The 15,938-nt window shown below is 36.4% G+C and overlaps 1 protein-coding gene across 1 annotated transcript; it reads right to left on the reverse strand.

The window, feature by feature from the left end:
• Positions 1–2,047: 2,047 nt before the first annotated feature.
• On the reverse strand, positions 2,048–11,870 carry LOC105040128 (probable histone acetyltransferase type B catalytic subunit). Its single transcript, XM_073252858.1, has 11 exons — positions 11,754–11,870; positions 11,517–11,642; positions 9,181–9,222; positions 7,145–7,254; positions 6,058–6,126; positions 4,752–4,790; positions 4,599–4,672; positions 4,401–4,500; positions 3,825–3,906; positions 3,562–3,722; positions 2,048–2,929 (listed from the first exon to the last, which is right to left on the reverse strand). Exons 2-11 carry the CDS (start codon positions 11,590–11,592, stop codon positions 2,273–2,275), a joined length of 1,410 nt encoding a protein of 469 aa, XP_073108959.1. The 5' UTR covers positions 11,593–11,642; positions 11,754–11,870; the 3' UTR covers positions 2,048–2,272.
• Positions 11,871–15,938: the final 4,068 nt, after the last annotated feature.

Raw genomic sequence — 15,938 nt, forward strand, 5'->3', positions numbered from 1 at the left:
ATCATCAAATCGAGAGCAGGTCAAACAATATAATTGAACTTTGTTGAGTCTATATTTAATTTTTCTACTTTAACAAGAGGATAAAGCATTCAGACAGTCTGTTGATAATTTAGTGTATCTTTATTATGGTCGGATCGATTTCACCATCACATAAGGCTTTGTGTTTAATATTTTTATCCAGTCTAGTTTTGGGTTTTGTGAAATAAAAAGAAAGCTCTGAAGCATACTTTAATTCAATTACGAGGATGCCTCTCCTTGCCCACCCCTACAAAAAATTTATTTGCATGGTTTATTGAGCCTCAATCAACTAATAGCTATGCACAATCTCAGAATTTTAACAACTTTAGTTAGTTTTAACCCCGATGATTTTTTGCCAACCAATAAATCTTTTAAATTTATCTGTTTGATTATAAAAAATTTTGATGGTCTCGAAAGAATTAGCTACGATAAGTTAGTCGCATATTGAACTCAACTTAATTCATTTGTAACTATACTCGACCTCTTTCAAGATGTTAGGCAGATCTAATAACATATAAGTTTCTTTCCTTAACATATAATTTAAGCAATGGAAGAATTCATCAAACTCATAAGCAAATTTATAAATAACATGTGAGCAGATTTACTCGTTATTGACCGTTGGAGCCCTTTCTGAACATTTTAAGAATGCCTAATGGCTAGTTAGGGCATAACAACTGGTACGGAATCCGTACAATGATTTATATGCGTATGTTGGGGTGCCTAAACATAGAGGTCGATACTAATTTAGAGAGACTTTTCTATTTTTTTTAATATAAAAATAATATTTGTTCTAAATTCATACTGCTCATTTACCAATCATACCTTACTATATATGTATATATAAAGAGAGAGAGAAAGAAAAAAAATTAAGGACTCTTGGATCAAGAAAAATAAATAATATAGATTGTGGAATGTTAATATTTTTATTTTTTCAAATTATCCCTAAAACTAACCATTTTGTGGCTGTTAGGAGGATTAAAATGATAAAAAATTAAAAACTGGCCGTTATCTAATCCAAAAAAAAAAAAAAAAAAAATTGAATTAGCAGTTATGAACCGTGCCTAACCTGCAATAGTCTTAAACGGACCATCCCTGGTACGGTCCGTTTGGACTATTTTTTTTATAAAAAAAAATAAACCGCCCATCAAATCTGCGTGCCATCCGTCAAAGTCATGGCCTGACGGGCCATCGGCCCTACCTAATATGGCCCATCAACCTCTGGATCTAAGGCTGTATCAGATCAGGATCCAAGATAGACGGACCGTGCCAGACACAGTTCATTTGGACCCTGGCTCGATAGGCCTGAGCCGGGCGCCCATGTACTGCCTTCTCCTACGATTGGAGATTACAAATTTGCAACCACGAAACCACGTAAACATGGCCGGCTATGTTCATAGAGCAGATGGTCATGCACTAGCACAAGATCCAAAGTTTATATATCAGATCAAGTCCATATAGGGATCAAGGTCCAAAGATTACACATCAGATCATACAATCATAGAGGCCAAACGGGATAAATATGCCAAACCCACACCACATCAACACTAGAAACCGTGCAGAAGAGAACATGAATGATGTGCCCAAAACACAGCGCTCGCTAGGCTGCAATCCTCAATGCAACCAACTGCTCAATTTCAGACCTCGTCACCCTCTGCACCGAACCGGTGGAGTTGAAGATAATGTTAACGTTCCAAATATGAATAAAGTTCTTGGGTGGAAGCATTTCAGTACAGCAATCGCCTTCTATCATACTTAAAACAGTCGCTCATATTAGACTCGGATTTCAAGGCATCCATAGCCTATAGGATGTGTGCAAGAAGTGCAACTGGTGAAAGGGCACGTTGAACATTGTTGTTAATCCAGTAACGTTGCATTCACGAACCTGGCCTGCTAATCTGCAGTCCTCGCAACAGCATTTGGCCAGACAGCTTTATGTGACAATCTAAACATGGTGCACCAAGTGATGGCATACCATCTAAAAACAGGATGGTGTCGCTAATTTTACTGATTAGAAAGCAGAGCTAACCCATTCAAAAAAATACAGCAAAACTCATTGAAAGGTCACTTGAGCGAGTTTATGATAACATGCATCCGGTTCCTTAAAAGGTTTAACAACAAAGCAGAGCCCATAACTGATATATGGGATGCAGCTATAACTTACAATCTATCCTCTCCATCATGTCAGGCCCACTTCTGACTGCTCGCTTTAACCTCAAACGAGCAGACAATATTCTAGCAGCCCCCAGCTCTCACATTAGGAATTGTGGAGCAAAGAAACCTTCTGCGCAATCTCAGCAATATCTTCCATTTCCTTGTCGATCAACTGACTTAACTGCTCCTCTTGAGTTGCTGGATCTCCCTCCAGCTTGCTATCTATACTGTCTGATTCCCCGCCGGCCTGCGACCAGAACACGACAAAAGTCATGTCATGGTCATAATCATTAGGGACCTCAACCAGACGTTTTCCATTAGCCTCAGCATCCTTATCCAGGATATCACCTTTCACACGATCAGAGATGCAGGCCCTAAAATTCTCCACGCACCTCCGGTTCTCAGTATCAAGGTTTAGATAGATAAGGACCTCCCAGCACCTACGGAACTGCTTCTTGTTGATCTTTAACTTTTGTCGCACAAGTTCCATCACATTAGCTGGAGGAGCGAACCTTAACTTGCAAGCTCTCTTGGATAGGTTGCCTTCCTTCAGGTAAGAGACAACTGAACTGATGGCTGGCTTTATGGGCTCAAAAACAAGCAGGCGGAGGGTGTCAATACAGGACCGGAGATACTGGAGGTAGTCAGAGGGCTCCTCAACTGTCACATCATATATGTTTTCAGATATTGCAACAGAATTCACAGCCTCTAGAAGACAACGGCCATGGCCTTGACCCTGACAAGGCGGCAATACTAGTATCTGGAAACAAGACAAAAACAGTTAGTAAAACTGCTAAAAACTTCAGCTTTCCCTGCTTTGATTATTTTTCGCTGAATCAGGAGAGAACTGATGAATGAATATAGCCAGTAACTACAGTTAAAATATATAAAATCAAGAACTTGCAAGATCAAAGTTGGTTTGCTCCCTCGCAAAATCAATTGTTACTAGCTGACATGTTCAGAATCCATGCAAACCCCATTCAGATGATCATTCAAAAAAAAAAAAAAAATGATCCTTTGATATGGCATGCAAGCATTGACTGAAAAAGTAAAATCATATGCCTGGAACTTTGAGGGAAAAGAATTGCCCATAGTATCTTGTCTGTAATATAAGCCCCCACAAAAGAAATGAAACGCACCCCTAACCTTCACAAGTTCAATCAATTATGTCGAAATGGAGAAGGTTTCTCCTAAATAAGGAAAAGAAATTGCTTATGCTAGTCTATTTCTGTATGGGCATTGTTGAGTTAAAAGAGTACTAGATGGGTCTGTGTTTTCTTGATGGGCCACCTCATATGGACCTGCTGATTCAACATCACAAAGTCTTAAAGCATCGCTAGTGTTTTTCCAGAAGGCCAAAAATACTATCAATGAGAAGATTTGAGAGCAAACCTGGCTAATTCGTAAGCGAGTACTGTCAGGATAATGGTAGAAGCGATAAACAGTTGCAAAACCTACTAGGTTGATAATACCATCCCCCAAAGGATCCTGCAACTTTTTCACAACAAGAAATATATCCCATCTTGGATCCGTGACATCAATTGGCCTGCCACCTAAACCAGGGAAATTACCTTTTAATTAATCTTCACAAGATTTACCAAATAAGCATAACAAAGATAATTTCAACAGATGATAAGCAGAAGCTTAAAAAGTACCTTCAACAAGAAGCAGCACAAGAGGTACTAGACGACTATAAAGCAAACCAACAGGCAAGTTGTGCAGTTCCATACGAATGACCTAGTGAAAAAAGAAAGAAGAAGAATTATCATCCATGTCAGATGCTTAAGAATTTAAAATTAGATATTAACTAAAAATAAATTTCTCACACAATAAAATTCAGATGAGCAACTTAAGTTAACAAAAATCACAGCATAACAACTGCAAGTTTATTTCTTAGTAAGATTTGTTGCTCAGAAAGTCCAAAATGAAGAATGTCCAATATTCATGATGTAAGAGGCAGCACGCATGTTGATAAAATTTCTCTGAGTTGTGGTCCATATCATACATAGGAGCACATCTTATAGCACCACCATGTCAATTACAGAATATCACTGTTACTGAAAAAACTTCATGCTGCTTCAAAAATCAAAAAATTATCTCCAGAACAGCTAAACATTGATGATTTTATAAATGGGTTAACCTTTAAAATTAGAAATATATAGTGTTATTATAAGTACAGATCTCAGTGCATTAACTATCATAATCAGGTTATAATTGCCACAAGAGAGCACCTCAATGGTAGAGCCCTCAGCATCCAAGTGTATGTCAGATGCCTGATCATCTTTCCTCAAGGAATCAGAATGCAGGACTGCTCCATCTGACACAATATTTCTGAGATACAAAAATCCAGCAGAAAACAAAGAAAGAAAAGTAAATTACCACTAAGTAAAAGGAAAGCTACAGAATGAAGCAGAGCAACAGAGCTATACCTGATATAGTGGCGATCTTTTGAAAATGTTTGAAGAAATTCTTCCTTCTCAATCAACGATTCACCAAATATGCTCTATGAAAAAGGTATACATTTATCATGCTAGACAAGAGAATCTGAAGATGAACCATCACTTCTCACAACTGTGAATTACCTGAAGAGCAGGTTTCAGGTCCGTAATTCCTTTTCCTCCCTTGAAGAATTGACAGTGGTTAGATTTAGAAATATGAGCCAGAAACAACAAGATAAAAGAAAATCTAACATTATAACCAGTTACCAGGTTAGCTGAAAGAACCATTTTCAGATTTACTAATCATTCTGAACAAAAGTATTTGATTTGTTTATCAGCTCCTTCCTGCTAAGCAACTATCTTACTCTTATTCATTTAATGCTGAAGTCCCAAGGTTCAAGACAACTAAACCAATGAAAGTAATACCAGATCTACAACATCGTAAAACCAAATCACCCAAAACTTTCAGAGGGTATTAAAGAATCACATTGATGCATTCTAGGATAGCATTTATACAAAAAGAATGTAACCTTTTACAATTTAACAATTGTGAGGTTTAAGTTTTCATATATGAGTGTCAAAAGAAATCATACACTAATGTGCTGTTTGGCGTTGCTTCATTTTGTTTGTTTTCAGAAATAGAAAAATAAAAATTCTGTTCCTTTTTTTCTAAATATTTAAAAATATAAACACGTTTGGTATAGTCAATTATTTTTAAAACAAGAAAGTAACAATGGCAGCGACAGCAACAGTGGTGGTGGCAATGATGGTGGTGTTGGTGGCAGGGTGTGCCGGCAGTGTGGCAAAGGCGGTGATGGCACAGTGGTGCTGGTGGCAAGACGTAGCAGTTGTGTGGCGTAGGTGACAGAGACAACTTTGTTGGCAAGGGTGGCAGCACGGAATGGTCGAGGTAGTAACAGCTGCAGCAATCACAGAGGCAACAATGGTGGCAGCAGCAGTGAAGGTGGCGATGGTGGCAAAGACCACGATAATGGTAGTGCCGTAGTGGTGTCAGCAAAGATAGCAAAAAAAACATAGATTTCTTATTTTTGAAAATAATAAAATAGCAAATTCTTACTTTCATATTTTAAAATAATAAAAACGACTTTGGAAAATAGAATGGGAACAAATAGCAACATACATGTTTGATGTTTCGATTTTTGTGTTTTACTTTTACGAGTGGAAACAAGAAATAAAAATGATGCCAAACAAGCCCTAAAATGTCCGAAAACAGTGTCAAATTAGAATAGCAAATAACAAGTATTCCGGAATTAGTGCCAAAGGGTACACAATTGTATGATGCATCACTTAATATAGCACCTATCATATGATCCCATCATCACATGTTCAGATAATCAGACTAAATATGTGGCAGAAAAATCCTGAAATGCATGATGGCTAAATTGTATGTCTATTCCACAAGCAGTAAATATGAGTAGATGATACTTACATCCTGTGTGCTTGCATACGTAATCTCAGCATATGCATGAAAAGATACAGTACTCAACCATATGTTGATCTGCAGAAAACAGTCATGATGTAAAAAAACTATGTTCCAGTAAAGAAAAACTTAAACAAAAGGCAGAAGAACTCTAGTTTTTTTTTTTGCTTTCATTTGCATTTCAAGAAAATTTTACAGTAGCCTAAATAGAAATGAGCTGATCACAATTTTTTTACTTCTTAGACTAGATCTAGCATCAACTCTATATATGTATAGAAATCTGTTTATTAATAATCATATGATCTGTCAAGATGATTTGATGTTTTGTGGGAAAAGGCTAAGTCTTTTCTCTACACTTTCAAATTACAGAGTTCAAACAAAATAATCTATGTAGGGTAAGTCCCTTAATAATGAACCCACTAAACCATGGGTAGCACAGCTACAATTGTCATGTAATGGTGCATATTTTCAGATAAAAGAAATTCTGCAAAGGAGATGATAACATGCAACAGTACAAGCACCTGAGATGAAAAGATTAGAAGGAAAACACAAACTACAACCACAAGCAAGAAGATAATGTCTAATTACTATGCGCCAACTTTAGGAATCATCTCTTTCCATTCTTATCATGGTGTCCACCCCCTGACAGCCAGTTTTTCCACAATTCCCTAATGGCAGTAGGTTTTGCTCCTCTTTCCTCATCACTCTCCTGTCATCACTCACCTTACAGGACCTTCTTCTCTTCATTTGAACTTGCCCAGACTAACTTGGAATTAGCTTTATATAAATATCAATGCATGCACGTAAAAACCATTAAAGGTAAACACAAACAGAAAATAAGCAAAATGCCACAAAAAGAGAAGGTAGTACTTCACCAGGCAAGTATAACCAAAAAACCCAATACAATGGTTATAGCAATTCAAGGAAGGAGAAAGACCATAAAATATTGGAGTACGAGGGTTGCCAACAAACTTAATGAAACTGTTTAAAAGAAGTTGCATAAGAAATAAAACATGGCAGAGTTTACTTAGACAAGCTATGCATCAAAAGAATATTATCATGTATCTAAAATGCATGCACAAACTTCATGCATTACCTTTAAGTCTTTATAGCCATATATCTTTCCATCTTCACCAAAAAAAAGATTCAGGTCAACCGGATCGATACAATAGCTGCTTGTTTTACCCACTTCATCTTCCTTTTTTACTGTACTCAGGGAATCAAACACAAAGTCATACTGGTGTTAATAAACTGAAAGTATAAATAGCATCTTTTAGATAGATCAAAAGCATAAAACTGAAAAAACTAAATACTACTGAGGAGTGCCTGTCTTTGGCAAAAGAAATCTGTAGAGATACAGAGTTACTTCATGGACAGGCTACACTTGAGTCTCGATTTAGCTAAAAGGAGGTTGGCTTTTATTTCTCCGAGAAAATGGGGAAGCAAGTTATTCTTGTCGCAGCTTGCCTATGATAAACTGTATTTCTTTTTCTTCCAATTGTTCTATGGGTAAATTCAGCAGTTCTCAAAATTTTTTAAGTGGTCCACAAATTATTACCTTGGCCTTGGACTTTGCCAGTTTAAGCATTGTCTAGAACCCATGAACAACAAAAGCCAAATAGCTGTGTCCACGCAAACTTAAAGCCATTGGCACTTAAAATGGCTGAGAATCAAAGCGTTATTACTTGCATCAAAAAGTTCTTTTAAAATTATTTTACAAATGTCATGCCAGTTCCTACACCTCTAGTTAACCAGAGCAAGACACTCAAGCCTCGAAGAGATAAGGCTCGTAATGTCTGTCAACAAATTCAAAGGTGTCACTGTAATACTACATATGATATAAATGTCACTGAATTTTCACTGGCATATGATGTCTCAACTGAAATGTTGCTGTAATACTACATATGGTATAAATAAGTGCAAAAGAAAAACAGTTGTATCCAAGGTTTGCGGAACCGATATCGGCGGGCGGATCGGCCAGCCGGCTGTACGGTTCAGCACGCCCCCGTTCCGTTCCGAACCGACGAAGGAAAACGGAGCCAAACCGGACAAGAAAAAAAGAGAGAAATAGAGAGAGAGAGGGAGGAAGAAAGAAAAAGAGAGAGGGGGGTCTGTCGAAGGGGCCTCCGATGGGCCACCATGGCCCACAGGAGGCGTTTCGATGCCTCCAATGGGCCACCGTGACCCGCAGGCGGCGTTTACACCCCATGCGGCTCCACGGCGTGAAACAAGGACGATCCGCCCCTGTTTCTATGTTTTTTTTAAATATATTTTTTTAAATGAAGTCAGCACTGGGTTTGCCGGCATCACTTAAGTGAAGCCAGCAAATCCCATTCCGACTTTATTTAAAAAAATATTTTTTTAAAAAAAATATGAAAAATTGGGGTGGATCGCCCCTGTTTCATGCTGCAGAGCCGCGGGAGGCATTTACGCCGTCCGACGGACACGATGGCCCACCGGAGGCCCTTCGGCGGACCCCCTCCCTCTTTTTCTTCCTCTCTCTTTCTCTTCCTCTCTTTTTCTCTTTCTCTCTTTTCTTCCCCGGCACTGACATGCGCCGTTTTTCATGCCAGAACCATCTCAATTCCCCACCGGGATAGTTCGGCATGCCCCGTGCCGGACGGTTCGGTCCGGTACGACATTCCTTGGTTGTATCTAATGAGAAGAGCAAAAGGTCTCAATCCATCCTAATTCCGATTGTATGTGTGCAAATGGCTTGGTGTACTCTAACCAAAGTTGCAAGAGACCCTGTAGTGCAGAGAATACATTGATAACAATATGCCAAGCATCAAAACAATATGAGTTATATTAAGATTTCATAAGCTCTTCAAAAAACACTTGATGCCATTACCTAATAATAAGAATATAACTGTTAAAAAAGTAAAATTGGTTGCCAAAATATCAGCTAGCAACTCTCAATATGGAAAAAGAAAAATGGGAAAATAAATGGCAATCGACAGCTTAATCAACAGGGTTATTACATGCTGGCATGCTGGTATGATAATAAAAAACAATCAACTGAGATGACTTTACCCATGATAAATATTACAGTAGCTAAGACCTGAAAATAAATTTTACAACTTTAAAAAATTGGTTTCAAGATATTAGCAGGAAAAGAAAACAAGATCATACCAAGAAAAACTTTGATGCACTCATTTGCCTCAACTCCAGCATCTACAATGAAACAAATAAAAGAAGAAGGTAAAGTAAAAATTAGCTCATTAAACTACAAAATATCACATTGAACCATAGAAAAGCTCAGGACAAGTATAAGATGGTAAAGCAAATAGGGTCCAATAACACAGCCATTGTGCCCCCACAAAGTTTAACAAAATTTGGTAGCATTACTTAGAATGTTCATTGATAAATGCTATTTAATCAAATCCTAATTGTATGTAAAATTGAAACACAATCTAAATTGGGGGTTGAATAAAAATGGAAGTGAATTTTTGTTTATTAATAAAAGAAAATCATAGAACATTGTAGAAGTATAAAAAATGCAAAAACAAAGAACATAAATCATTGTAACAAGCAATTGTAATGGAAGGACCAACTTTAACATCATTACTCACTCCACTTTGCTGGTAATGGGTTCTCTATGTATTCCTTCACCCAGCTGATCCACTATCACAATCAACTCAAGCCGTGGATGCTTGAAAATAATACCCAGAATTTTTTTGATCAATAATAACTGCTTGACATGTATAGCTTCCTTGTTGCATCATCCATTAAATATCACCTCTAAAATCTCCATAGGCAATAGTCCACTCAAACTTCAATTGATATGTCTGTCTCTCACAAACTTTCATAGACCTTCAACTTTATAAGAATGCCAATGTAAATGCCGCCCAGGGGGATGAGGCACTTCTGGTATAATCTTGGAAAGAATGGTGCAAAACATAGAGATATATGATATTCCTGATGCCAAAAATCTGGGATATCCATTTTGCATATTAGGAAAGTCCAATCAATTAAGACATATCAAACATAGAGTGACTAAATTAAAGATTGGGTAACAGCAAAATTGGAACAGAAGGCAAAAACTCATGTCTGGTTATAGACTTGCACAGCATATCTTCAACTTATTATGGTACACAGTTGAATCTTTAGAAACCAGGCTTAAAGGTCAAGCAGAAGCTTTAATTAGGGGCAAGTATGTGGTGAGACCTAATTTTACCTCTCCAGATAAACTCAGATCCAAAAGAACAATGCCTCACTTTATGACTTGAACCAAAGCTGCTTGGGAGTTGATGGAAAGGGGCATTTCAGGGGGAAAAAAGCACGATACTTCCACGTTTCAATATATGAAAATGATTTATGAGATGGGATCATATTTACCTGATCTCACAACAACATCAGCCGGCAGGCAGATGCATGATTGATTTAATCAAAAGAATGCCTAAAGAGTTGTTTAGTGAACTTCAAGTTGAAAATTTATAGTTTATAGGATTTGAAAACAATAAAGTTTTGAGTTACTAAGGGCCTGTTTGGCATTGTTACTACATTTTTGCTTTTGTTTCTATTAAAATCAGTGAATTCCCACATGGACATTGATGTAAAGCATAGAGTTCATTTCGCTCATTTCTGAAAGCAAAAAAATCCTTGCCTCCAATACCTTGAACTTGAAGATTTTCATAAAACAATTTGAAAAAGCAAACTGGTTTCATCATATGGGGGGTTGGTTCAGCACATTTTTCTTTTTGCTCTTTTGAAAACAAAAACAGAAAATGAACGCAATACCCAACAGGCATGGACCAATCCAACTGTTCGAGGACTCGGAAAAGATCAGGCATTTCATCAAATTTCTCCATTTAAGATCAATATGCACCAAGGTATACAAAATTGAAAGGGCGTATTGCATAATTATCAACAAGACAATGCAAACCATAACAGAAACCAGGGCAAGAATCGATACTTTTCCTCCTTTCAGTCTTCCTAATTCTGGAAAAGATTTGATTTTCCCCTATTTTTTTAAAAAAAAAAACAGTGCTTTGAAAATAAAAGCGCCCAGCCGAGGTCATCCACCATCACGATAGCACCAAATATACTGAACATCGACATCAATATCTAAAAGCTCCTTCTGGGCAACTTGCAGAGCATCCTCGTAGGAAAAGAAACAAAACAATATACCGAAATAATAGTTGGTAGCAAAAAAAAAAAAAAAAAATTTGACGATACAAGCTAAAGTTGGCAGTGCCGTTCAAGAACGATAAATTTCCAAGGGTTTAATTCACAGAAGACAAAATAAAATCTGGCGGATAAAAAAATATATGTTTTGCCAGAGAAAACTATGCGAAAATAGCAGAAAGACTTGACTATAACCAACCTGACAGCTCGAAGAAGATCCTAAACTCTTTTTGAAGCCATAAAGCGAACAAAATTCCAAGAAAGCAGCAGAAGAACTTAAGAGAGAAATACGAGGGAGAGATCGGAGGGAAAGGTGAGGTGATTGCCGCCGAATTTCATACCGATATTGGCGAAACCAACGCGCCTCCGCTTCTTGGCGTCCCCCGAGACCTCCCCTCCTTTCTGTTTAAGCGCCATTTCCTCTCGAAGAGAACCCCTAAACTGGATTAAGGGTCTTGGAAAAAACCCTAGACGAAAGAGGGGTTTAGGGTTTCGAAATATCCCGGGAGAGGACAGGCGGGAAATGGGAGCGCAGATATATAAAAAGGGGAAAGGGAGGGCAAGGAAGGGTCAGCGACCGGTTTTGACCGAGTGGGGGGCGAAGGGGGTTCGCTCATCGCCGGAGGGCCTTCAGCGAGCCCGTCCTGATACAGTGGCCTCGTCCGTCTGATCTTGGTCGCTTGATTGGAGACTCCTTTACCGTGAAATATAAATATATATTTATATAAATACACATACATACATGCATACATATTTTTATATATATATAGGCATCTAATTTTTAAATTTTAGATAATTTTAGCCTAATAGAATATGATTAATAGTATAAGTCTTTGATTTTGATGTGCTATTATTAAGTTTGGAGCCTATAAACGCATCCTCTCCCAATGAGAGGAGTATGGTCTATCTCTAAACTAGTCTAGGAATTTACTTGAAGAAAATGATAAGAAAGATCAATAAATCTAATATCTTAATTCAATGTTTCATTAAAAAAAGAGAAATCTTAATTCAATGAGTTTAAAGTTATAAAAAACTAGTAATAGGAATACTTTATAGAGGAAAGCAATATATTATACTCGACCGTCCCAAAATCCACATTAGAACTCAAATGGATTAAAAAGATACTAGTTTAATATGTTTTTATCATTATCATAGTCATAGATGAATACAAATAATTGAGCTTTTAAAAATGGAGAACTTAAACATGAAGCTAATAATTCTTATAGTTGTAATGGATATAAAGCTAATTATGAAGAGGGGAAACTATGAGTTTTTTTTCATATTAATTATTGGTTTATTTAAATCATTGTTCTAAATCATTGTCATCTTAAAACTTAAACTTAACAATTATTAGTAATGAGCATAATAGATTCATAAGAGGAATTATTTGTACCAGACAAAATAAAAAGGACATTGACAATAGCTTACCATGCGGCCACGCACATTCCCAGTATCATCTAAAAAGAAAAAAAAAGAATAGCAAGTATAGATCTCTAAGTTCTAAGAAAAATACATAATATATCTCTGCAGATAGCATAGATGAGAACTCCAAAGGAATATAATCTGATTTAAAGGCTTCATTTTCTAAGCAATCTGCAGATTTGCATCTCTCCTAAAATATACGAGAAGCTTTAGAAACCACCGAAACTCTCTCTAATAGCCAAAGATCTCTTAGTAATGGGTGTAATTGAGGAGCACATAACCTTTTTGAACTATTGATCAAGTGTATAATTGAATGTCAATCTCATTCCAACAAAACCTAGGTGTAGCAGTGCACATGCCCAACCAAGCTGGCTGTAGTTTAGCTTCGGCAACCGAGCATAAACGAATAAATCTTGCAAATACTTGAATGAATCCATCATTGGCAGTCCTGATAATGAATTCAGCTCCTGGAAATGAAGACCACCAGTACATCCAATTTTGATTGGAGCACTCCAAAGGGAGGGTAAAGCCATCAAACTTAGATTAGGTTAGAAGAAAATGAGTCACAAGTACCGAGGCTATCCCAGTGCTTGTAGAGAATGTATCATTTGATTGGCATAAAGGAACTAGGCTGTAAGGATTTTGTTCCGAAGATGAGGACATTGATGATGGTAATTTTTTGCTAGAATAAACTCTAATTTCTATCTGACTACAGAAGCCAATCAACATATATTAAAAGAGGTCAAATGGCATTACTAACCTCACTTCTGGCCATGATTAGCAAAACTCATCCAAGGAATGCCATTAAATTGCAAATCAAATTGAGGTTCCAAAGTTCTCCTGTAAATTGCTAGCAAAAGGGCATGTAAGTAGAGCATGATCCATATTTTCTGCTCCACCTTGACATGAGCCACGAAATTTGATTTGCTGGAAGGAGATTGAAGGCCAGCAGCAATTTTGATTTACCTAGAGACTTTCTATATTAAGCATGACCCTATAACATTTTCACTTAGGGTTTCCAATGTCCATGAGAAATCCTGCTTTATAGAATTCGTTGACTTAGACGTTGCTTTCTCATAAATCTCCTTCATACTAATCTTGAACACATTGTTTTTGCCGCATAAAATCTATGGTTAAGGGATTCTATAAATATTATTGACCATTTCATGTAGAAATATAGATGCCAACTTAAGAAGATCTAATGTTAACTTTTAATCCCTCAATTAATGTAAAAAATGGTTGGATCCAGTAGGTTTCCATTTTTGTGGTGCTTACCAAAATATTTACATATTAGCATAATAAATCATAACAAATTTTTACTAACCTAAATTTTAGAGAAAGCAACTCCATATTGTGGTTCTAATAATGTGGAGGGCACCAATAGTTCTACAGCGATTGTGAGTCAAAGAGGATTCGTGCTTATAAGAAGAAAAAATTTTTTCACGTAAAATATCTTTTAAAGAATAAAATCGTAAGGCGCATGGATTAGAGCGAATAATACGAATCTCGCCTCAATTCTCTGAATGCACATATTATATCTTCGTATAAATCATTCTAGTAACAAAGAAACTCAAAAACAGGAGAAATGTAACGCTTATCTAAGAGTGTAATTATCAAATACTTAATAAGAATTATCAATACATGCACTTGATCGTAATGACAATAATCATACAGCTTTTCACATACGTCATACGTCATTGTTTCTAATCAAATACTTAATAAGAATTATCAATACATGCACTTGATCGTAATGACAATAATCATACAGCTTTTCACATACGTCATTGTTTCTAATCCCATGCTATTCATACATTCTTGTCGCTTTCATCCAATTTTTTATTGCTTGGATGTGATAGAAATTTGCATGATGGCCTTTTTGATTTGCTTGACAGCCATAACATCTTTGGCATTCAAATTAACTTTTTAAGATATGGTGATTGCTCCTGGGCCTGCTCACTTGCATGACATAGGGTAGCCTTTATGTCTCCACAACGCCGTTGCTCCGTAAAGATGAGCAGTCTGCTGTTGTGCATTTGTACTTCACTTTTGCATGTAACGAACATCATTCTATGTATGACGTGTATATTTCAAATGCCCAAGGTGAACTCAATGTGTGATGACAAATAAATTAAGTTGGTTTAATTTGTTCGAACACTGGACTTTTGCGGTGTCCAAACATACAATGGACATTACTTGGATCAACAAGCCAAAGTGTAAAAAGAGAAATTCCTTCTGCACCACGGATGGTATAGAAAATTTGATATAGAGTACGCCGTCTCGTTCGATTGATCCATGTAATCTCTATTTTTCAATACGTATTTAATATTTGTGAATCAATTTTTTTCATTTAAAAATTTTATATGACGAAAATATTCCTATCTTTTACAAGAAATTATGACATTTGATCTGCGGGATATCTAATATTCACGTTGGATGTCATAATTTTTTCACGGCACAGAAATATTTTCGTCATTCAAAATTTTTAAATAAAAAAAACTGACCTACAGACATTAAATACGTGTTGAAAAGTGGTTGGACAAAAATATCCTTCTCATATTATGACATTCGATGTAATATGACCTCGGATATCATAATTTTTTACAAAAAAATAAAGATATTTTTATCATAAAAAATTTTAAATGATGAAAATATTCATATTTTTTGAAAAAAATTTTTTTTTTGAGGTGATATTATGTTATCCGAGACTAAAATATGACATCCGAAGCAAGAATATTTTCATCGTATAAAAATCGATCTATAAAATATTAAATATATATTAAAAAATAATAATTATATAAATTAATCGAATAAAATGATGCACCCTACATCAGATTTTCAACGCCACCTGCAGTGGACAAAAAATTACTCAATAAAAATATTACAACTATCCCTCCATCTCCCTTGACATTTTTCCAAACTGCTCAAGGCCCGGCCCTTACAAGCCGGCTAGCAAGGCAAATAAGGACGCATACAAGCCTAGTTGTCAGGGCAATCACCTGTCAATTATAGTCACCATAGGTCCAAGACTTCTTCATGGGTCAAGAGATGCTCCCTGTTCTCATGTTTTCTGAAGATGTTCCTTTAGTGTAGTTTAGGTTTGATTTTTGCCCAACCATGCCCAACAAAAAACCCAAGCTTTGACCATGTATAGCCTAATGTAAATTAGTGGATCGTGAAATTCTTTGTGCACCGCTCGTGGTGTTGAAAATCTGATGTGGAGTACATCATTTTATTCTATTAGACTATGTGATCATCATTTTTCAATATACATTTAATATCCATTTAATATCCGTAATTCTATCATTGTATTTAAAATTTTGAATAACAAAAATATCTCCTCC

Source organism: Elaeis guineensis, chromosome 2 (genome assembly GCF_000442705.2).
Source record: "Elaeis guineensis isolate ETL-2024a chromosome 2, EG11, whole genome shotgun sequence".
NCBI classification, from domain to species: Eukaryota; Viridiplantae; Streptophyta; class Magnoliopsida; order Arecales; family Arecaceae; genus Elaeis; species Elaeis guineensis.

Excerpts from the sequence above, each read along its gene's own strand:
- LOC105040128 (XM_073252858.1), bottom strand. The coding sequence starts at position 11,592 with ATGGCGCTTAAACAGAAAGGAGGGGAGGTCTCGGGGGACGCCAAGAAG. Across the intron at positions 9,223-11,516 it reads CGTTGGTTTCGCCAATATCG|ATGCTGGAGTTGAGGCAAAT; the intron begins GTATGAAATTCG and ends GTTTCATTGTAG. Across the intron at positions 4,673-4,751 it reads ACCTGAAACCTGCTCTTCAG|AGCATATTTGGTGAATCGTT; the intron begins GTAATTCACAGT and ends CCTTTTTCATAG.